The sequence below is a fragment of the Mesoplodon bidens genome (assembly GCF_964165515.1).
Source record: "Mesoplodon bidens genome assembly, chromosome: 15".
NCBI lineage: Eukaryota > Metazoa > Chordata > Mammalia > Artiodactyla > Ziphiidae > Mesoplodon > Mesoplodon bidens.
In genome coordinates, this window is record NC_138171.1 from 44,567,225 (window position 1) to 44,588,322 (window position 21,098).

General features: G+C 52.6%; 3 protein-coding genes across 6 annotated transcripts; 1 reads left to right on the plus strand and 2 right to left on the minus strand.

Annotated features, from left to right (window-relative positions):
• Positions 1–27: 27 nt before the first annotated feature.
• On the minus strand, positions 28–4,317 carry ZNF48 (zinc finger protein 48). Its single transcript, XM_081257616.1, has 3 exons — positions 4,062–4,317; positions 3,807–3,900; positions 28–2,659 (listed from the first exon to the last, which is right to left on the minus strand). Exons 2-3 carry the CDS (start codon positions 3,883–3,885, stop codon positions 858–860), a joined length of 1,881 nt encoding a protein of 626 aa, XP_081113742.1. The 5' UTR covers positions 3,886–3,900; positions 4,062–4,317; the 3' UTR covers positions 28–857.
• Positions 4,318–10,232: 5,915 nt separating this feature from the next.
• Positions 10,233–15,062, plus strand: SEPTIN1 (septin 1). The gene is made up of 11 exons (XM_081257617.1): positions 10,233–11,420; positions 11,592–11,682; positions 11,775–11,861; positions 12,111–12,234; positions 12,544–12,678; positions 12,778–12,895; positions 13,541–13,642; positions 13,763–13,862; positions 14,045–14,210; positions 14,442–14,532; positions 14,637–15,062. The coding sequence occupies exons 1-11, from the start codon at positions 11,418–11,420 to the stop codon at positions 14,721–14,723; spliced, it is 1,104 nt and encodes a 367-aa protein (XP_081113743.1). The 5' UTR covers positions 10,233–11,417; the 3' UTR covers positions 14,724–15,062.
• A 281-nt stretch (positions 15,063–15,343) lies between these two features.
• MYL11 (myosin light chain 11) lies at positions 15,344–20,951 on the minus strand (the record flags this gene model as incomplete). Of its 4 annotated transcripts, XM_081256695.1 has the most annotated exons (8): positions 20,551–20,592; positions 17,868–17,906; positions 16,913–17,008; positions 16,586–16,661; positions 16,061–16,165; positions 15,875–15,953; positions 15,540–15,588; positions 15,344–15,448 (listed from the first exon to the last, which is right to left on the minus strand). In XM_081256695.1, the coding sequence occupies exons 2-8, from the start codon at positions 17,868–17,870 to the stop codon at positions 15,344–15,346; spliced, it is 513 nt and encodes a 170-aa protein (XP_081112821.1). In that variant the 5' UTR covers positions 17,871–17,906; positions 20,551–20,592. The 4 variants fall into 4 exon arrangements, with proteins under 4 accessions (XP_081112821.1, XP_081112824.1, XP_081112823.1 ...); XM_081256698.1 differs by lacking the exons at positions 17,868–17,906; positions 20,551–20,592 and adding an exon at positions 20,925–20,951; XM_081256697.1 differs by lacking the exons at positions 17,868–17,906; positions 20,551–20,592 and adding an exon at positions 20,722–20,797.
• Between the last annotated feature and the right edge of the window lie 147 nt (positions 20,952–21,098).

The window sequence follows — 21,098 nt, forward strand, 5'->3', positions numbered from 1 at the left end:
CCCTTCGGCACCTTTTTCACCCCTCACCACGCACACACGCACACAAGAGTCCAAGCCTCAGACAAGAAGCAGTTTATTGGCGAGACACATGGAGATGTGGCTGTCAGGCCTTGGTGCTTCCCTGGCTTCTCCTCACCCCTGTACTGCCCTTCTCCCAGTGTATCTCTGCTGCCGTCCACGAGGACCTGAGCTTAGCATCCAGGGCAGATGACTGCCCTTTCTGCTGTCTCTGACCTATTCTGCCGTGTCCAGGTGTCAGGGCAGTTTGGGCTTCTCCAGGGCACATAGGTCTGGCCTCTCCAAGTGTCCTCTTCCTGGCTAAGACCACGTCCAGCAGCCTGAGGCTGGGTACTGCCTGCCTCACAACAATACTCTCACCATCAGTAGGGTGGTCAGGATGGCCTTGCCTCACTCTGTCACCCTAAACCTCAGAAGTCTCATTGTTGCAGCTCATATAGGTCTAACAAACCCTGGTTCAGGGTGCTGGTCTCCCAGGGGCAAGGTTGGGAGGGGTCAATTTACAGGTTAAGAGGCAGCAGGAATTTAGAGTTCTTTAAGGGCCCTCAGGCTAAGGTCAGTTTATTCAACAAATATTTATTGCCTACTGCATACTAGGCAGTGTTCTAGAAGCTGGGGGTATAAACCACACTGGCAAGGTCCTGACTGAGCCCAGCTAGGAGTTTCCTGAGCTTCAAGGTCATTGTCTCCAAATCTCTATTGCTATCTATCCACTCCTTTCTCCCATTTGTTTCTTCCCCTCCTTCTCCCTCCCACCGCCTCCCAGGCCCTTTCTTCTCTGCTTAAGCGGCAGATACCCCCCCTTTGGTCTCCTGGGCCTCCACCCTCCCTGGACCCCATCATTCCAGTCCCGTTGGTGGCTCCTCTTTGAGGGGCCTTGCCTGACCATCCCCTGTCCCAAAGGGCCTCAAGACCAGGTGCCCACGCTGGTGCTTGATGCGGGCAGAACTGTCACCAAAACCCTTGCCACACTCTGCACACTTGTATGGCTTCTCCCCGGTGTGTGTGCGCCTATGTTTGACTAGATCTGAGCTCCGGGGAAACTCCTTCCCACAGAAGCCACACACGTGGGGCTGGCTGGGCCCAGAGGGCTGAGCCCGGACTCGGGATCGAGGGGCCGTGGGTGCTGGGCCAGGGGGATTGTGTGGCCTCAGGAGAGTGGATGGTGGCGGTGGCCGAGCCCGTTCACCACGGTGGGTGCGGAGGTGCTTGACTCGGGCAGAGCTGTCGGCAAAACCCTTGCCGCATTCAGGGCAGAGGTAGGGTTTTTCCCCCGTGTGTACACGATGGTGTTTCACCAGGTCCGAGCTTCGGCGGAAACCCTTGCCACACTCAGGGCACTTGTGGGGCTTGTCACCTGCCAGCGGTGGAGGCGGCTCCCCAGCCTGTGGGCCCCCAGGCTCCGGCTCCAAGCCAGGCAGGCCGAAAGGGCCATCACCCGAGTGCGAAGGGCTTCGAGGCGTCAGCGGGGGGCTGGTGCCGAGGGGAGGTGGGGGTGGGCTTGAGCTGGGGGGTGGGCTGGGGATCAGGGGGGCGAGGGGGTAGCCTGGGAAGCTGAAGTCCTGGGGCTCCGCGTGAGTGAGGCGGTGGCGGAAAAGGGTGGAGCTGAGGCTGAAGGTGCGGGCACACTCCGGACAGGCATGAGGCCTCTCGCCACTGTGGGTGCGGAGGTGCTTGACCCGGGCGGAGCTGTCAGCGAAGCCCTTGCCACACTCGGGGCAGAGGTAAGGCTTCTCTCCTGTGTGCACCCGCAGGTGCTTCACCAGATCTGAGCCCCGGGCAAACTCCTTTCCACACACATCACAGCCAAAAGGCTTGGGCCCCAGGTGACTGCGCTGGTGGCTCAGGAGGCTGCAGCTGAGCACAAATCTTTTGCCACAGTCGGTACAGATATATGGCTTGTCCTGGGCCTTAGGTCCCTGTGCGGCTGCCGTGGCTGCTCGAGATGGCAGCCGTCGGGGCACCACGGGCCGAGGGGGCTGCTCCCCACGGTGTGTCCGCTGGTGCTTTATGCGGGCAGAACTGTCACCAAAGCCCTTGCCACAGACCCCGCACTTGTAGGGCTTCTCGCCCGTGTGTGTCCGCTGGTGTTTCACCAGGTCAGAGCTCTGCCGGAAGCTCTTGCCGCACTCACCGCAGATGGTGGGGCGCTCACCAGCAGGGATCCTGGACCGAGGAATCTTTGGGGGGCCCTGGGCTGGTGGCCGGGCTCTGTAGGGCTTTTCACCACTATGAGTTCGCTGGTGTTTAATACGGGCAGAGCTATCCCCAAAGCCCTTGCCACAGACCCCGCACTTGTAGGGCTTCTCCCCTGTGTGGGTTCGCTGGTGTTTCACCAGATCTGACATCTGCCGAAAGCTCTTGCCACACTCGCTGCACACGGCAGCCCGATCGCTAGCCTGGCCCCAGCGTGGTTCTCCCAGGAGCCGAGGGCCTCTGTCCCGGGCCTGTGGTTTCCCAGGTCCCACTCTCTGGACCCACAAGTCATCCCAGGTCTGAATGCCTTCGGGTTTGAGAGAGGCATTTCCTACTTCATGACCTGGGGCCAAATCTTCCTCTTCCTTGAACCCCAAGTCATCCTCCTGTGGGGCATGTTCAAACTCATCTGGCTGAGAAATCTCCACGTTCTCACTCCCTAGACCTGGGGAAAGAAAAAGGAGTTGTAGACCCTGCCCTTTGGCTCAGCCCCTATCTTTGATAGCAACCTCCCCAGAAAGGCGTCCTTGACCATCTGTGGTTGCAAGGATCTCTCTTGCTCTCTCTCCTCTGAATTTCTGAAGCACTTATTATTGTCTGTGCCTCTCAGTAACAGTAACTTCCTTTTACCGTGCCCTTCATATGTGCCAATAACTTAACCAAGCATTATTGAATCCTTGCAAACAATCCTATGAGGTAATACTGTTAACTACCCCCATTTTACCAACATGGAGACTCCGAGAATTTAAGTCACTTGCTCAAAGTGAGTTATAAAGTAGCAAAACCAGGTTTCTAACTCAGGTCTGTCTGATACTCAAGCCTGTGTTAAGCCCTACATTATATTGCCACTATTTGGAAAGCCTGGTATTTGCTAGTTACATTATATCTTTTTTATATTAGCCCAGTCTGTAATTTATTACTTCAATCATCTTGTGTGTACCTGAGAGGACCCAGACACACACCTGTCCCTCAGGATGGGTAGGAGAGATAAGGCACAAAAAATTATAACTGCAGGCTCAGAATAACTGTGCTGTCACGAGAGAGAGGAAATAAAGAGACAGGGCTGGGCTTTCACAGCAGAGAAAGAGTAAACCATGGAAAGGGATGCTGAGACTAGATTAAGCATGTAAGATCTGGATTGAACACTAGGCTAAGCCTTTTAATTAGTAGCAGAAGGGAGCTAGGGAAGGTTTTTGTGAAGGGAGACAGGATTAGATCTGGACTTAGATCAATGTGGCTGCACAGCGCATCACTGGAGAGAAAAGGGCTGAGGGGAGGCTGCTGCAATTGCCGGGATGAGACAGAATGAGGCCTGAAGTAGGGCAGAAGCAGCAAGCCTGCTGATCACTGTCGGGGACGGGGAGGGAGTCCTTGAAATGATGCCCCTCAAGGCCTGGCGCATAGTAGGTGCTCAGAAACACTGGCTCCATCCCTTGGCTTTTGCTCTCCTCCTCCCCGCCCGCCCCCCCACCCCCACCCCCGGAAGCACAGTTCATGTCCGATTTTTCTGGGTCTGGGCCAGGCAGAGCCCAGCACCGGGGTCCTCACCCGGCCATTACCTGCCCACGGCGGTGCACCGCTTTGGCCCTCACCTGTGCGGGTGCCTCTCAGCTGCTCCCTGTCCTCTGAGCCACGGAGATCCGCGCCCCAGGGCCCCACCGAGCGCTCCATCGCCGGCACGCCGCCCTGAGCAAGGGGACAGACACAATTTCACGGTCACACAGCCATGTGCGGACGGCGGCGCCCTGCCCTCTGCTGGCCGGCCCGGGCACCGGGCAGCGTTCGGGTCCGAGGTGCGGGGCGCGGCTCCCGGTGATCCCCGCCCGCGCCGCCAGCCGCCCTTGCACCTGCTGCTCCTTCCGGCGTGCAGCCGCTCCCCTTCTCCTCCCGCCGCCGCCGCTGCAGCAGCCGCCTCCGCCACCCCGGCGCCCTCCGGAGCTCCTCGGCGGGGCTCCGGTGCCCGCGCCGCCGACGGCTCGGGGATGCGGGCTCGGCGCCAAACGGGGAGGGGGCTCCGTCCCAGGCGTTCCCCTGGGGCGGCCGCCGGGGGCGGGGACGGGAAGCGGAAGCGCCGGACGGCACCCGGCCGCTCTAGGACCTTGGAGGAGCTGCACGCTTGTGGGGGCCGCCCGCGTCCTCCAGAGCTCTGTGGCCGGCGGGCAGCCGCGTGCCGCGGAGAGGGCTACTCTGAGCCGAGGACAGTTGCCCGAACTCGGTGGTATTAACCGTGTGCCTCCTGGTCTGGAGCTGGATGTGGTGGGCCGAAGACTTCCTAATTGTCGCTGTGTCGGGCCACCCGCGCCGAACTCCGGAGCTGGCCGACAGCGCCAGCCACCCCGGCCTAGAGAAACAAAGAGAGATCCAAAGGCCGACCCAGGGAAAGGGGTGGGGGAAAGACCAAGGCAGACAAAGGGCGGCAGAGGGCGGCGGAGACCCCAGATGGGGCGGGGGCGGGGCGCCGAGAAACGGGAAACAAAGCGGGACCGGTCGGCGAGGCAGAGGGCCGCGCGTGGGGGCTGGGGCTGGGCTGGGGGAGACCGAGGCAGTAGCGGGAGCTAGTGGCAGACGCCAGATAAATGCTGAGGAGAGTCAGGCCGAGGGACACAGACCTGGATCCGGAGTCGTAACCTAAGAGCCCTGAATCAGAGAGGATGCAAAGGCAGAGAGACAGAGACTGCAGCAAACCAAAAACACAAGAGCAAAAGATTGGCCGCCAGAAACAAACACGTGTAGAAACAGATAAGAGAGACATAAAGTCGTTGAAGCAAAGTCGGAAGAACTACAAGAAAAGGCAGGGAACCTGGAGAGAAACAGAGGCAGAGGAACGAAGAGTGAAACAGGCAGAGACAAAGAGAGACAGGGACACAAAGAAAGAGGCCATGGGGAGACTAGGGACAGGTCTACAACCCTACCAAGGGAGCCCAGGGAGAGGCTAAAACATTAAACCCCGTTTCCCAGCTTGGTGGGGCCCTGGCTGGGGCTGTGTTCCAGTGGTCCCAGGGGTGTGATCCCCAGTATCTGTACTCTGGGCAAGGTTGCCTTTGGGGAGGGGTGGGGTGCCTGTGTCTGCAGCCCATCTAATGATGGAGAGGGATAACCAAGGTTTGTATATTAATTAACATTTATTAGCACCTCAGTGATATGTCAAGAGTTTGATTAAAGAGATGAAACACGTGTAAGAGTTGTCCTTGGGGTGCTACCAGTTTAAAGGGGCAAGCACACAAATCATGATAAATAAGTCTAAGGGCGTGAGAGAGTTACGTTCACCGATTCAAGATAGTAGGAAGAGTTCTCATTTGTGGGAATGAATCTGTGGTTTTGTGTACCTTGTATACATGAATGTTAGACACGGATAAACATGGAGCACAAATCAATCAACACATACTTATGGATCATCAACCATAAGTCTAGACCCTGGAAATACAAAGAAATCCCTCAGGGAGCTCTCTCTGCTCAGTAGAACATGGAGACATACAGATGATGTGACAGATTGTATACCAAGCTAATAAACAAAGATGTGATAGGGATGTAGTACAGAGAGAGAGAGACCTATAGAGTTTAGTGGCTGTAGACACTGTCTTTAAGTTCATTCATGCAGAGTTTGATTCCTGACCTTGTCATTTGCTCCCATTTAACCTTGGGTGGAGACGTTACTTCTGTTTCCTGAACTGTAAAATGGGGATAATACTTAATTTGAATGGTTGAGGTGTAAAGTAATTAGTAAAAAATATCAGTTATTACTCTTTGGGCTGAAGTAACCAAGGAAGAAGGTGGCATTTTTGAGCTGATCCTTTCAGGACGTAAGATTTCAGCCAAGTCCAGAGCCTGGCTGAAGTGGGCCTGAAATGAAGAACTCCAGGCAAAGGGAATGAAATGAACAATGGCCCACATACTAATTGCAAACCTACTATGTGCTAGAAGCTTGGGATCCAAAGATGATTAAGATCTATCCTCAAAGAGGAAGATAGATAATAGTTCTGTTTTAATGTGTCAAAACTTTACATAATAGGAAAGTAGTGGAAGCTGCAGATGAGATGGTAAGTTAATCATCTGTTCCACAAACATTTCCCGGGGGTCCAATATGTGCCAGGCACATGTGCTGGTAAACAGAGGTAAGAGGGTACCAAAATGGCAAAGAGCCAGCCCCTCTTGGAGGAAACCCCCAAAGGCTGGCCAGCCCACATGCCAGACTCACTTGGAGAGGTAGCTCTGACTTTGAGAAGACAAAGCCTGGAGTTATTGGGCCTGAACCTGAACTCAGGTCTAAAGACATAGAAACCCTTCCAGGGATGTCTGGTAGGGCCATAGGTAGCTATGAAGATATGATGGAGAGATGAAAAAGAACTAATCCAGATGATTATTAAATGGGAAGACTGCTGGCTACCATTCACTGCCCCATAGGAAACTCAAGGTGGGATCTTCCTTTCTACAAACAGGCCCCAAACCTTATCACAGGAATGATTGGGCATAATTTGTTGGAGGTAATAAGCATGTAAATGGAATATTGTGTCACTGCTAATTCATATCATCTCTGCACTTAACCAAGCCAAGAGCCTTTTCTGAGGGCATTTATTAGTATGCACAAATGCCTTAAATATGTGACTTCCTTTGACTCAGTAATTCCCCTTATAGAAATGAGGCCCGAGGAAATGGTTGGACAAGTGCACAATGATAGCACCATAAACACAGTCATCCCAGCTCAGTGTTGTTTATCACAGGGAAGAATGGGAATCAGCCTGAATACTAAGCATCTAGAAAAATGATAATGTAAATGTGTATTTATGATCATAGACATAACATATAAGGTGACAAAAACAGGTTTCCAAAGTTATGTTATGATCCTAGTTTCGTGAATATATATTTATTCATATGTATAGGCATATGAGAAAATCTAGAAGGATGAAAATCAAAATGAGGATATATCATGGAATGATATTAGATGTAAAATTTTCTAACCATTTGCATTTGCTAATTTTTCCATGAGAATATGTATTGGTTATACAGTAAATAAATGAATATAAATGGCATTTTTTCTTTTTTTTAATTGAGGTATAGTTGATTTACAATATTATGTAAGTTTCAGGTGTACAACATAGTGATTCACAATTTTTTTTGTAAATATTTATTTCATTTATTTTCATTTATTTCATTATTTTCATTTATTTCATTTATTTTCCTTATCTGTTTGGCTGCGTCGGGTCTTAGTTGTGGCACATGGGATCTTCGTTGAGACACGTGGGATCTTTCATTGTGGCGTGCTGTCTCCTCTTTGTGGCCCTTAGCCTTCTCTCTAGTTGTGGCGTGCAGGTTTTCTCTCTCTAGTTATGGCACGCAGGCTCCAGAGCGCGTGGGGTCTGTAGTTTGTGGCACGCGGGCTCTCTCGTTGAGGCACGAGTGCTCAATAGTTGTGGCGTGTGGGCTTAGTTCCCCCGAGGCATGTGAGATCTTAGCTCCCCGACCAGGGATCAAACCCACATCCCCTGCATTGGAAAGTGGATTCTTTACCACTGGACCACCAGGGAAGTCCCAGTGATTCACAATTTTTAAAGATTATACTGCATTTATAGTTATTATAAATTGGCTGTATTTCCTGTGCTGTACAATATATCCTTGTAGCTTTATTTTAGTTTGTACCTCTTAATATCTCAGCCCTATCTTTCCCTTCTCCTTTCCCTCTCCTCAGTAGTTTATTCTCTAGATGTGTGAGTCTGTTTCTATTTTGTTGTATTCGATAGTTTTTAAAAATTTTTTATATTCCATATATGAGCGATAATATATAGTATTTGTCTTTGTCTGACTTATTTCACTAAACATAATACCCTCCAAGTTCATCCATATTGTTGCAAATGGCAAAATTTCATTCATTTTTATGGCTGAGTAGGTAGTATTCCATTGCGTGTGTGTGTTTGTGTATGTATATATATATATGTATATATATTTTATATTTGTATATATAATACCACATCTTCTTTATCCATTCATCTGTTGATGGACACTTAGGTTGCTTCCATATCTTGGCTATTGTAAACACTGCTGCTATGAACATTGGGGTGCACGTATCTTTTTGAATTAGTGTTTTCGTTTTCTTCAGATATTTACCCAGGAGTGCTATTGCTGGATCATATGGTAGTTCTATTTTTAGTTGTTTGCAGAACCTCCATACTGTTTTCCACATTGGCTACACCAATTTACATTCCCACCAACAGTGTACAAGGGTTCCCTTTTCTCCACATCTTGCCAACATTTGTTATTTGTGGTCTTTTTGAATGATAGCCATTCTGACAGTTGTGTACATGTTATTTCTTAAATATTATTGAATAATTCAGGGAAGAGCTGATTAGAGTCTGAATCCAGTGCAGGGGCAAGACGGTGAAGGGTGTAGAGAGGAGGGGCCAATTTTTCTCATGGATAGAAAGGACTTGGTAACCAATTGGATATACTTGTGGAGAGCAAAGGAGGGAGGAGTTCAGAGTTTTAACTAGGATGGTAGGGCTGCTCAGCCTCGTGAGAAATGCAGGGGAAAGGGTTGTGGTGCAGGGGGAAGGGTATAATTATCCCTTCCCTTGGCTTCTCAAAGTACTCTGTTTATCTCATTACACTACATTTTTAGCACCAGTGCTGTGTGTCACACTTGCTTGTGGCTGTCTCTGTCTCCCCAGAGGGCGGCAACCCTGGCTGATTCACTCTCTGGATTCTCAGCAACTAATCCAGAAGAGCAGTCGCTAGATCGGAGCTAGTGAGTGGCACTGTTGCACCCCTCAGCTCATGTAATAGCAATAACTAGCGTTATGTGTGAGCTCATCTTTTATGCCAGGCACTGCTAAGAACTTTATATGTGTTAGATATATAATCCTCATCATGTCCCGATGAAGTGAAATTATTAATGGCATTATTTAACACATACAGAAACGAAGTCACTGAAAGGTTAAAGATGCCCAAGGTCACACGGCTCTTAATTACTATATGTCTTTATAATCATGAAACTTGAACAACTTCTGTGAATTCAGTGTGGTGGGAGCGTCCAATCCCATATGGTAGATGAGGAAAGTAAGGCCCAGAGAGGTGATTTTTCCAAGGGTACATGAAAGGAGCAGTACTAGAAATGAGGTTGAAGTAAGGAAAAGGTGGTAGCATGGATGGATCTTAAAAGATAGCGCTGATTGAAAAAAATTAACAAACAAATACATATTAATATATACATATATAGCTATTTGTGTAAACATGTACTATGCACTGCACATTTTTCAAAATGTGTACAAACTAAAAAATTACACATTAAGCACATTAGAGTGGTTGCCTTAGGCTGAGGAGAGGAAATGAGTGAGCTATGAGGTGGTATAACAGAGCACCGCAGACTAGGAGTCTTAATCAAAAGATGTTTATTTTCTCATAGTTCTGGAGACTGGAAGTCCAAGATCAAAATGCCAGCAGGGTTGGTTTCTGGTGTGGCCTCTTTTCTTGGGTTGCAGACAGCCACCTTCTCACTGTGTCCTCTCATGGCCTTTCCTTTGTGCATGCGCAGAGAGAGGTTGCTGGTGTCCCTTCTTATAAGGACACCAGACCTATAGAATCAGGGCCCCACCCTTCTGACCTCATTTAACCTTAATTTCCTCCTTAAAGGTCTTACCTCCAAATATAGTCACATTGGGGGTTAGGGCTCCAACACATGAAGTGGGGGGTAGGGGGACACAATTCAGTCCATAACAGGGGCTAAATGGGAAATAATAAATAGAACCATGAAGAATAGAGAAAGAAAATGGGGTTGGAGCAATAGGCAGGATCCAGATTGAGCAAGGCCTTATAGGTCATACTAAGGGGACTCGATTTAAAGGTTCAGAGAGGTCACTCAGTTCATAAATGCTAAAGCTAGGGTATGTGTGTGTGTGTGTGTGTGTGTGTGTGTGTGTGTGTGTGTGTGTGTGTGTATATATATATATATATATATATATATATAGTATATTGTATACATAACTGATTAACTCCAAAGCCCATGTCATCCGAAACCACTCTGAGTCCTGATAACAAAATATAAATGTGTGTATTTCATCTTACTATGAAAAAAATGGAGTTCAGAGAGAGCAAATGACTTGCCCAAGGTCACACAGTAAGTGGGAGAGCTGAGGTTTGGGAAGTTCTTTCTGACTCCAAAGCCAAGCTCCTTTTACAAGTTCTGCAGCCTGCCAGCCTTTGTCCCGGACTAACTTCAATCACTCACTCTTTCATGCATTCATTTATCTAGTATATTATTTATTGGCACCTTCTTTGTGCCAGGCCCTGTGCAAGGCACCAGGGATATAGAAATTAGAAGACATGGTCCCTGTCCTCAGAAAACTCAGCCGGGAGTAGAAGAGACAGCCAGATAAGCAAAGGTGGGCATTGGAGGGGACTGTGAAAGGTGCTGGGGAGTCCAGAGGATGGAAAATGACTCTGCCTGGGGTGGGTGGGGAAGGTTTCATAGACGAGGAAGAAGAGCCCTTTGAATCAAACCCTAGAAGGATAAAGAGGAGTTCACCTGGTGCAGAAGAAGGTAAAGTTCAATATACACAGAGCCTAGGATATGGGCACTCACTAAGGGTGAGTGAAAGACGGTGTGATGAGGTCAGATGGGGGAGGCTTTGGCTGCCAAGTCAGGACTCAGAATTGATTCTGAGATCACTGGGAAGCCCATGAAGGGTTTCAAGCAGGGGAGTGCCTTGGCCAGGATTCTGAAGGACAGTCTCTCTGGAAGTGGTGTCCAAAGACCTGAAGTCCTTTTAAGAATCCAGTGCAAGAGCTGGCGAGGAAAATTGATTGCCCCTCCCACCCTCAATCTTTGTTATGGCTTTTGGTCCACTCAGACCCTTGGAACTTTTTTTTTTAACCACCTCTGTCAAAGCCTTCATCTCACTTGCTAGAGAGACCAACCCACTTCCTTCCTCTCTGCTTACACCCTACCTCCCACCAGGGTGATGGGGTTACATGGGGCTTGGAATAAAGGTGTACAGAGAACAGAGGGGTTGAAGCTTCCTATTGGGGTTATGGGCAAAGGTATCCAGGAATTGAGGACCACAGCTGTTCTTGGTCTCGGCTTTTCCCACCTCTCTGGGCCAGTTTGAGCATCTCAGCTTCCTACATTGCCCGCCCCCTTGTTTGCCGCCCTCAACTTCCTGCCCCACCAGAGGAAGTGGGGAGAGACAGCAGGTGCAGCGACAGCTATCGGGGCCATGGTGAGTCTTTATGCCCAGGAATCTAGGCATCTCTGCCCCCAGTACCCAACCCCCAGGTTAGCCAGGTCAACCCACAATAGGTTGACTTCTCCTAGCCTCTGAGATCAGGTTATCCTGGGGGCCCTGCCTGCTGCCCCCAGCAGCCTCATATTGTCCACCCCCTGCCAACAGGACAAGGAGTATGTGGGTTTCGCCGCCCTCCCCAACCAGCTGCATCGCAAGTCTGTCAAGAAGGGGTTTGACTTCACACTCATGGTGGCAGGTCTGGGGGTTTTGGAGAGGGGCCTGGCAAGGGGTCCTCAAGAGACCTTGGCTGTCGCCTCACCTGACCAGTTGGGCCTGTCTTGTCCACAGGGGAGTCAGGCCTGGGAAAATCTACCCTCATCAACAGCCTATTTCTCACCAACCTCTATGAGGATCGGCAAGTCCCAGAGGCCAGGGGTAAGACCCCCTCCCCACCGTGCTCTCCAGGCACTCTGACCCCCTCCTCCCATGTCCCTAGACTGCACTCTCTTCCTTTCCATCTGGGTTTCCCATGACATTCTGGGGGACTCAGGCAGCTCACTGCTTTTCTCCGAGACTCACTCTCCTCCCCTGAAAAATGGGTGGAGGCAACTGTGAGTCTGAGAAAGGAAATCAGTCCTGCCTCAGGCCCCTACCCAGCTCCCTGACCTCTCCCCATCCTCATAGCTCGCTTGACACAAACACTGACCATCGAGCGCCGGGGCGTGGAGATCGAGGAGGGGGGTATTAAGGTGAAGCTGACCCTGGTGGACACACCTGGCTTTGGGGACTCAGTGGACTGTTCAGACTGGTGAGGAATGGGGGAGGACCTGGGGCTCAGCTTCCCAATGTGGCTACTCTGTGGAGACTGAGGGGTCAGATTCTGGGCTGGTCTGCCCTGCCCTACCCCCCCACCCCCGCCAAAGGTGGGGCCTGTTTCTGGTGGCCTTGTGGCCCAAAGTGCCCTGTGCTTCCCGACATCTCACCTGCCAGTTTCCTCTTATGTCTTTGGTTGGAGCCAAAGAAACTACTTCCCACACCCACAGTCCTGGCTAGCCTTGTCCCCTTCCCTTGCTGTGGTCCCTGTTCTCTGACTTTCCGCTGTCTCCCCACACCCCAGCTGGCTGCCCGTGGTGCGCTTCATTGAGGAGCAATTTGACCAGTATCTTCGGGATGAGAGTGGCCTGAACAGGAAGAACATCCAGGATTCCCGTGTCCACTGCTGCCTCTACTTCATCTCACCCTTTGGCCGGGGGTCCGAGGGGCACCCTGGGGAGTTGGGACATTTGGGGAGGGCTGGAGGGGGAGTGTCTCTGTGCCCTGAAACTGAGCCCTGACCCATCCCTGGGTGCAGGCTCCGGCCCCTAGATGTGGCCTTCCTCCGGGCGGTGCATGAGAAGGTCAACATCATCCCAGTCATTGGCAAAGCAGATGCCCTGATGCCTAAGGAAACACAGGCCCTCAAGCAGAAGGTGTGTGCGGTGGCCTCTGACATTTGGCCTCACATGAAGCCAAAAGTCATGATCAAAATCGAACTCAGCTTTGACTCCTTTGATCTTGGGGTAGCCCTTTTGGAGCATGATGTGTCAGGCTAGACTGGAAGAAAGTTTCTGAGGAAGGTGGGTCATAAGCTGCCTAAGGAAGCCATGTCTCTGGAGGTTCGGAATAGAATCCCTGGGCTGGATGCTTGGCTAAGACCTGTCTGAGGCCAGGGGTGTAGACATAATGACTAATATTATCCTTCTGGCCCCAGGATGCTGACTGCCCCCACCCCCACCTTCCCACCTCCCTGTGTCTTCAGAGCCCTTTCCCACTGTTTCCGCTTATGCCTCTCTCTCCTGGTCTTTTGGTGTCTGCTCATCTTCAAAACTTCCCAGGCATCAGTCTTCCCATTAGGGTAACTGTCTCAGTTTTTCACCATCTACGTCTCTGTCTCTCGTCTGAGATTTTGTTTTCAGTCATCCCGTATGTCCATCTTTCACCATCTCTGTCTTTCACGTCTTCCTCTCTCTCTTCCACCCCGTGTCTGCATCTATATCTCACTGTCTCTGGTCATGCAATGTCTGTGGTTCACAGTCTCTGTGTTTCTCACCATCTCTGCATCTGTCTCCTCCAAGATCCGGGAACAGTTGCAGGAGGAGGAGATCAATATCTACCAGTTCCCTGATTGTGACTCTGATGAGGATGAAGACTTCAAGAGGCAGGATGCGGAGATGAAGGTGCAGAGGCAAAGGAGGAAGGGGCAGAGAAGCCAGGGGAGGCGGATGTGGAGGTGGGAGCTGAGAAAGAGGTTTCTGCCCAAAGGGGGCCAACAGTGATCACTGACTCCTGCCCTCTAGGAAAGCATCCCTTTTGCCGTCGTCGGTTCCTGCGAAGTAGTGAGGGACGGCGGGACCCGACCAGTGAGGGGACGCCGCTACTCCTGGGGCACCGTGGAGGGTGAGTAAGGCCAGGAACGCATTGTGAGGCCAGCAGGGAGCCCAGGACGTCTCCGAGTCAACCGCACCCAACAGGTGAAGTTGGGGAGAGTTATGGTCCCGGGGGTCCTAAAAGTCAAAAGAGGGGTCCTTGGGCAGCAGAACCGACCCAAGCTCCCCGACTCTTGCCGGTCCGCCCCCCAGTGGAGAACCCACATCACTGCGATTTCCTGAACCTGCGACGGATGCTAGTGCAGACACACCTGCAGGACCTGAAGGAGGTGACGCATGATCTGCTCTACGAGGGCTACCGGGCGCGCTGCCTACAGAGCCTGGCCCGGCCTGGGGCGCGTGATCGAGCCAGCCGTAGGTGAGAGCCAGAGCTGATTCCTAGGTGCTTCCAAGGTTCCGCGCTCACCATCCATGACTCCGGCCTTCACCTTCTAGACCTCTCTCCCGGAGCCTTTCTTTCCCCACCCACTTTGCTTATGGCCCTAACCTGAAGGACATGGTCCCGCCAAACCCCAGGCCCTGCCTCGCGGCAGTGACTCACAACCACGGTTCTCGACTTTGATTCCTGTCCCTTCCCCCCACCCCCTAGCAAGCTCTCTCGCCAGAGCGCCACAGAGATCCCGCTGCCCATGCTGCCTCTGGCCGACACGGAGAAGTTGATCCGCGAGAAAGACGAAGAGGTGAGCAAGCACCTCTCTTTCTCCCAGATCAAGGCTCCAAATCCTCTTCGAAGTCCCTTTCTGGCCTTGCCCAGTCCCACCGCCTGCAATCTTGCCCCGCACAGCTGCGCCGCATGCAAGAGATGCTGGAGAAGATGCAGGCCCAGATGCAGCAGAGCCAGGCTCAGGGCGAGCAGTCGGACGCTCTCTGAGACCCCCGCCCGGACCCTACTTTACCTCGCCTTTGCCTTCAGTTGGTCTCTTGTCCAATCCTCGAGCCCCAGGCTGCCCGGCGCTTAATCCCGGAGCCCCAGCCTGTAAGGCCCGCCCTTGCAAGGGGTTAGCGGGCTAGCAGGCTCTCCCAATCCTGGAGTGTGTAGCCCCGCCTTTGGCTCCGCCCCGACCCCGCCTTGACTCCGCCCCAATCCGCCTCGGCTCACCTAGAGAGCCAGAGCTTCCCTCCCATCCCCTAACTCTCCCAGCCCCTAACTCTCCCACCCGCGCCCCACTTCACCCAAACTGCGACTTCAATAAAAACTGAATTTCCCTGAGGCCACGCAAGTCTTCTCTTTCCCAGCGGGAATAAGCGGCGGGCGTAGCGGGTGGAACCGTTCCACCCAGGCCTCTGGGCCACTATTTATTCATTCATTTGCTGGGCACTCGTTTCGTGCCAGCTGGTGTTTCAGCGCAGCCTCCCACCTGAGCCCTGCTCACACAAACGCACTGAAGCCGTCGCGGATAAGAAACGAGACCAGTGCAATTTATTAGGAGTCGAGGTGGGGTGGTCGCACTGGCAGGAAGGCGTTGCCCAGCAGAGGCCTAAGAGGGTCCGCTACTCCTGATCCTTGGCGTCGCCATGCGTGATGACGTAGCATATGTTCTTGTAGTCTACGTTGCCGCCCACGTCGGGGGGGAAGGCCGCCCACATATTCGTGATCTGGGGAAAAAACGCAGGGGTATCTCCAACCGGTTCCTTATGTTCCCCTTCCCCCATCCCTCCACTTCTCCTAGGCCCTTTCCCCACTTACCTCTTCCGGGGAGAAGCGGTCACACTGCGTGGTAAGCAGCTCCTCCAGGCTGGAGAGAGGTGACAGAGATTGGGCTTCGTGATTCCTTTCCACTCCCTCCCACCTCATCCCCGTTGCCATTCCCAGTCTTGCCTTGAAAACCAGGGTTACTCTGGATTCCTCTTTGGTCTCCCAAACACTCTGGCCTCCCCCCTTTTGCCCTTCCCCCTGTGTGCTGTGAAAATTTAATCCCATCGCCACAGTCCTAATTTTTCCCTTATCTCTGGCAGTGCCTAACTCTTGGTAGGAATTTAAGGAGGCTTTCTGTGTGGGAGCAGCTGGAGGGTGTCACTTACAACTCCTTCTTGATGGTGCCCTTCCCCTCGGGGTCCAGGACCTTGAAGGCTCCAGTGATCACATCCTCAGGGTCGGCACCTGGGGGGGTCAGAGGGCACATGAAGCTGAAGGGTTGCTAAAGGGTCAGTCCCTGAAAGGTCTGGGGAGAGGCATCTGGGGGTTTGTACCCAGGACACTTCATTCACCTTTGAGCTTCTCCCCAAACATGGTCAGGAAGACAGTGAAGTTGATGGGCCCGCTGGCTTCCTTCATCATGTCATCTAGCTCCTCATTCTTCACATTGAGACGCCCTGGAACAGGGTGGGGGAAGCATGGAGTGGAGGGGGTATAGGGGCCAGGTTATAATGCTTCCCATAAATTCACATCATCCCATCCTTTTTTTTTTTTTTTTTTTTTTGTGGTACGCGGGCCTCTCACTGTTGTGGCCTCTCCCGCTGCGGAGCACAGGCTCTGGACGCGCAGGCTCAGCAGCCATGGCTTACGGGCCCAGCCGTTCCACAGCATGTGGGATCTTCCCGGACCGTGGCACGAACCCGTGTCCCCTGCATCGGCAGGCGGACTCTCAACCACTGCACCACCAGGGAAGCCCCCCATCCATTTTTTATCTGGGTAGACTGAGGCCCAGGGTGGACCTGGCAGGGCTGGAACCTAAGGCTGCTGAATTCCCAGGACTCTGCAGCCTTGAATCTTTACAGGTGGAGTAGGCTCACCCATGGCTGCGAAGGTGTCCCGCAGGTCTGCCTTGTCGATAATGCCATCACGATTCTGGTCAATTACTGTGAAGGCCTGTGGAGGGCCAGGGTAGGGAGAGGTTAGGTCCCCCATGGCCAGGCTTCAGCATCCTTACTCTAGGCAGATCAGATTCTGAGATTCTGGCCCCCAGCCAGCCATCCACTTACACTCCAAGCAGGGAGGAGAACAAGGAATTCTAAACCCTTCCCCTCCCCCCAACAGGTGCACATTCCAGGGAGGGGTGGGGGAGGGGCAGCAAGGGGAGCCTTTGGTCAGCCTTCAGTCTCCCTTCTCCCCGCACTTACCTCCTTGAACTCCTGGATCTGGGTCTGATCGAACATGGAGAAGACATTGGAGCTTCCGCCCTCTGCCACTGCCTTTCTCCTGGCCTTCTTGGGTGCCTGAGGGATGAGGGTTGGGCAGAGGGGTTCATGGACCAATCCCTACTCCTCTCTAGAGGCGTTGGATTAGATTCAGGCTTCTTTGAGTCCATTCTTCTAAAGCAACTCTTCTGGCTCTAGGCTTCCCCTTCCTTATGACCTCTTTGCTGAGGAGACCTGCTGCGGTTGTACCCCCGAATTCCTCTGTGTAGCCCTCAAGTCCCCATCCTTCCATCCTACCCAACAAGTGGAGTGTACCTCCCTTTCTCAGTGCCCTGACCCTGCCTCCTCTGAGTCCCAGACTTGCTGTGTGACCCTGATCACTCACTCACCTGAACCTCTACTTTCTCATTTATAAAATGGGAGTGGGAACACTTGTCTGGCTGGTCCCGGGGGTTTTAGGAAGATGGAGTGCAGGACGGCATGGAGCATGCTTTGAGAGGGACTGGGCTCCTGCGAGTGGAGTGTCTAGGCAGATTATCCTTGGTTAGATCCTTTAGGGCATCATTCTGTACATTCCCCATTAGTGATATCAAGAAAGGGAAAAGGGCTTCCCTGGTGGCGCAGTGGTTGAGAGTCCGCCTGCCGATGCAGGGGACACGGGTTCGTGCCCCGGTCTGGGAAGATCCCACATGCCGCGGAGCGGTTGGGCCCGTGAGCCATGGCCGATGGGCCTGCGCGTCCGGAGCCTGTGCTCCGCAGCGGGAGAGGCCACAACAGTGAGAGGCCCGCATACAGAAAAAAAAAAAAAAAAAAAAAAGAAAGGGAAGATTCATCTTTTTTCCTCTTGCTAGACTGGGAACCAGCTACTTTCTTTCAAAGGATGAGGCCGCCCTGAGGTCTGAGGGATCTGGGCAGGGGCTGGGGGATTCTCACTCACCATGTCTTAGGTCTCCTGGGGGCCAGGCAGTGGCTCTGGCTGGAAAGGAGCAGAGAGTCAGCCTGGGGCGGTCCCTCTGGAGTTATATAGTCCTGCCCCAGGGAGCCGTTAACATACCAGGGTAACCTTAGCCCTGTGGGTGCCCACCCCAGATACCAAAATAGCCCAGCTCAGGGCCTCTCCTTTCTTGGGCTGGCAACAGCTGGAGCCCAGGGAGGGAGGGAGGAGGGAGGGAGTCTTGGAATGCAGGTATCACTAGGACCTGGGCAGGAAGGGATGTTCTTTTTCCCCAAAGGAGGCCGGAATGTGCCAGAGTTCAGAGAGGGCCCAGGCTGAGACACAGGACTAGGAAAGAGATGCACCAGGCTCCTGTACGCCTGTGTGGGGTGGGCCCAGATTTAAACCCAGTAAATTTATTGAGTACCTACAGTGTGCCAGGCACTGGTCCATGCTTTGCAGGTGCACTTTGACAAACACAGTCCCCCCCTGTGTTTGTCTGTGAACTGTTGGAGTTCACAGTCAAGGGTATGTATATGTGGGGGTAGTGACAGAAGTTATAGGTGGGAGAGAGCTGCCTGGGGAAGCTGAAGGATCAGGAAGTCTTCTACATCCCCTTCAAGAAGAGGGGGGATTTTGTGAGGAAAGATGTGGGGCATGGAATCACTAGGTATGAAGAGACTAGACAGCCTGGAGCAGAGAGCCTGCTCTGTGACCTTGGGCTTTGTGCTCCAACTCCCTGGGCCTTGGTTTCCCCCTCTATAAAATGGGGATGTAATTTCCATCCCACAGAACTTGTGGAGGTGAACACTATTTGGAAACAGTTAGTGAAGTATAATCATTATTTTTATTTTTATTTTTTGGCTGCGCCACATGGCTTGTGGGATCTTAGTTCCCCGACCAAGGATCGAATCTGGGCCCTTGGCAGTGAAAACCTGGAGTCCTAACCATTGGACTGCCAGGGAATTCCCACAATCATTATAATTAATATTCAGGCCCTGCCTTGTTAGCACTTACAGTCTAGCTTTGGAGACAGGGTAAATGCAGAAAATGACAAACCAGCTGGTCAGGAGTACAGAAGTAGAGGACATAGCAGCCCTATCTAGGAGTATGGGAATGACGTTATGAAGGCTGGTAGAAGTGAGTCAGGTGAAAGTGGAGGAACAGAAATGCTAAGTGGTGGGCACAGATGGGCAAAGGCCTGGAGAAGTGAAAGATCAGAAGTGTTCAGTTCACCAGAATTGGGATGGGGCTTGAGCAGAGGATACAAGGGGCTGGACATCAGATACCGGAGGGTCTTCAAATGCCACGCTGAGGGCTGAGACCTTGGAAGCCTTGGAAAGGTTTGAAACAGGAGAAGGACATGGCCTAGTGTGAGTCTATAATCACTTTTTTGGATACTGGTGTGAAAGTTGGAACTCAGAGGAGGGGAGTCAAAGCCACTCCTCAGTGGCTGGGATGGCCAGTGGCTTCTCTCTCCAATCTGGGCAAGAACCAGCTAGGCTGACTGTGTGACTTTGAGGTATGCTCTCCCACCCCTCTGAGCCTCGGTGCCCCAGTCCATTCTGTACAGTGGAGGTCTGCGGAAATTGTGGGTGAGGAAGCCCCAGGAGGCCCAAGGTTGGCAAGGACACCCGTGTCTCCTCCTCCTCCTGTTCCCTCTAGGACCTGATGTCCTGAGGAAGTCTCCTCCTCCCCTCCCCCTCCTCCAGCCTCATACCAATGCCTCTAAGACATTTGCTTTTCTGGTCACTGGGGTCCAGGCACCTGTTGTCTCTAAGAAGAGAGACAGAGCCACCCTAAACTTAGCAGCTGCCCTTGGCCTCCTGCACTGGCCCCTCCCTGCCTCAGTCGACAGCTGCCTCACCTTATATGGTTACCATGGGGGTCCAGGCCCAGGGAGGAGCCCACTTATTACTGGGTTCTGGGAGGGGAGGAGGACTCCAAAGAGGGCGATGGGGGAAGTGCTTAGGAAGCTTGGGCCAGATGGAAAGTGGAGAAGTTGAGGAGGAGGAGATCGGGAGTGGCATATCTCAGACACTGGAGTTCACAGGATCTGAGTCTGAGCTGGGATTAAGGAGCCTCAGAGAACTCAGCAACCAAGTAACTGGGAAGCTGGGAGCTAGGCCTGACTGAAATTTCAGGATGGTGGACTTTGTATGGAAATTGGAGCCCTCCTGGTGCTGAATCCTGAATCCTGGACCTCAGGGGAATGAGGGCCAGAGAGAGGAGGGGCTGGTAAAGTCAGGGCTTTGTGTTTGTGGTCTAGGGTAGCCTGGAGGGCTCATGAGATTGGGGTCTGATTTCTTAGCAGAGAATGAGGAGCACAGAGGGGTGTATCGATGAGGAGAGAGGAGTTGATGGAATGGGTCCTGGATCCCCAAAAGAATAAGAACACGGATGTGGGAATTCATGGTATTGGGAATTCATGATTTGGGGTCTGGGATCCCCACTAGAATGGAGGGGGCACTCAGAGGATGAGTTCCAAGGAACTGGAGCCCAGATCCTGGGGAAGAGCTCAGATAGAAGGGGCTGAGGAGAGGGACTTGGGGATTGGGATACCCACAGGAAATGGTGGATCCAGAGAGATGAGTCACTTATAGGATTTGGGGGCTCTGGTTATAGTCGCCTGTGATTTGTTGCGGGCTGGGATGAGAATTAGAGGCTGAGTGAAGGGCGAGAGTACCTGATCAGAGCACTGGATCAAGTGCCCTGTGGTGGGCTTGGGAGCTGAATAGAGAATGGGCCCCACGAGAGGACTCAGGCAGGGCAGCGTGGCGCTCTTATTGGCTAACGGTTGCACCCATGCCCCCGGTCCCCGCCCCCTCTCCGCGCCGTCCCCAACTGTCACCCCCACCTCCCGCGCTTGTCTCCGGTTGTCACCGACATCCCTGGCTTGGCACTGCCTGCTGGCAGCACCCCTTCCCTTTGGATGCTGCATTGGCTGAGACAGCTGTCTATCTTCCTCCTGTTGCTAAATGAGAGAATGCATTCATTGGCTGACAAGGTAAATTAATCGCAAATTTGACCCGCCCTTCCCAGCTGTCATTTCTTCCTGACCTTCTTGGGAGACCCAAAGAATCCCTCAGCTCCTATCGACTGTGGATGCTGTCTGCCACCGCCCAAATAGACATCACTGTCTGTCAATTTGACCTCCGCCTACTCCCCTTTTCATTGGCTCCCTTTTAACCATTCTTATTAGGCAGGCCCGCCTCTTCTCGCACAGCACCCGCC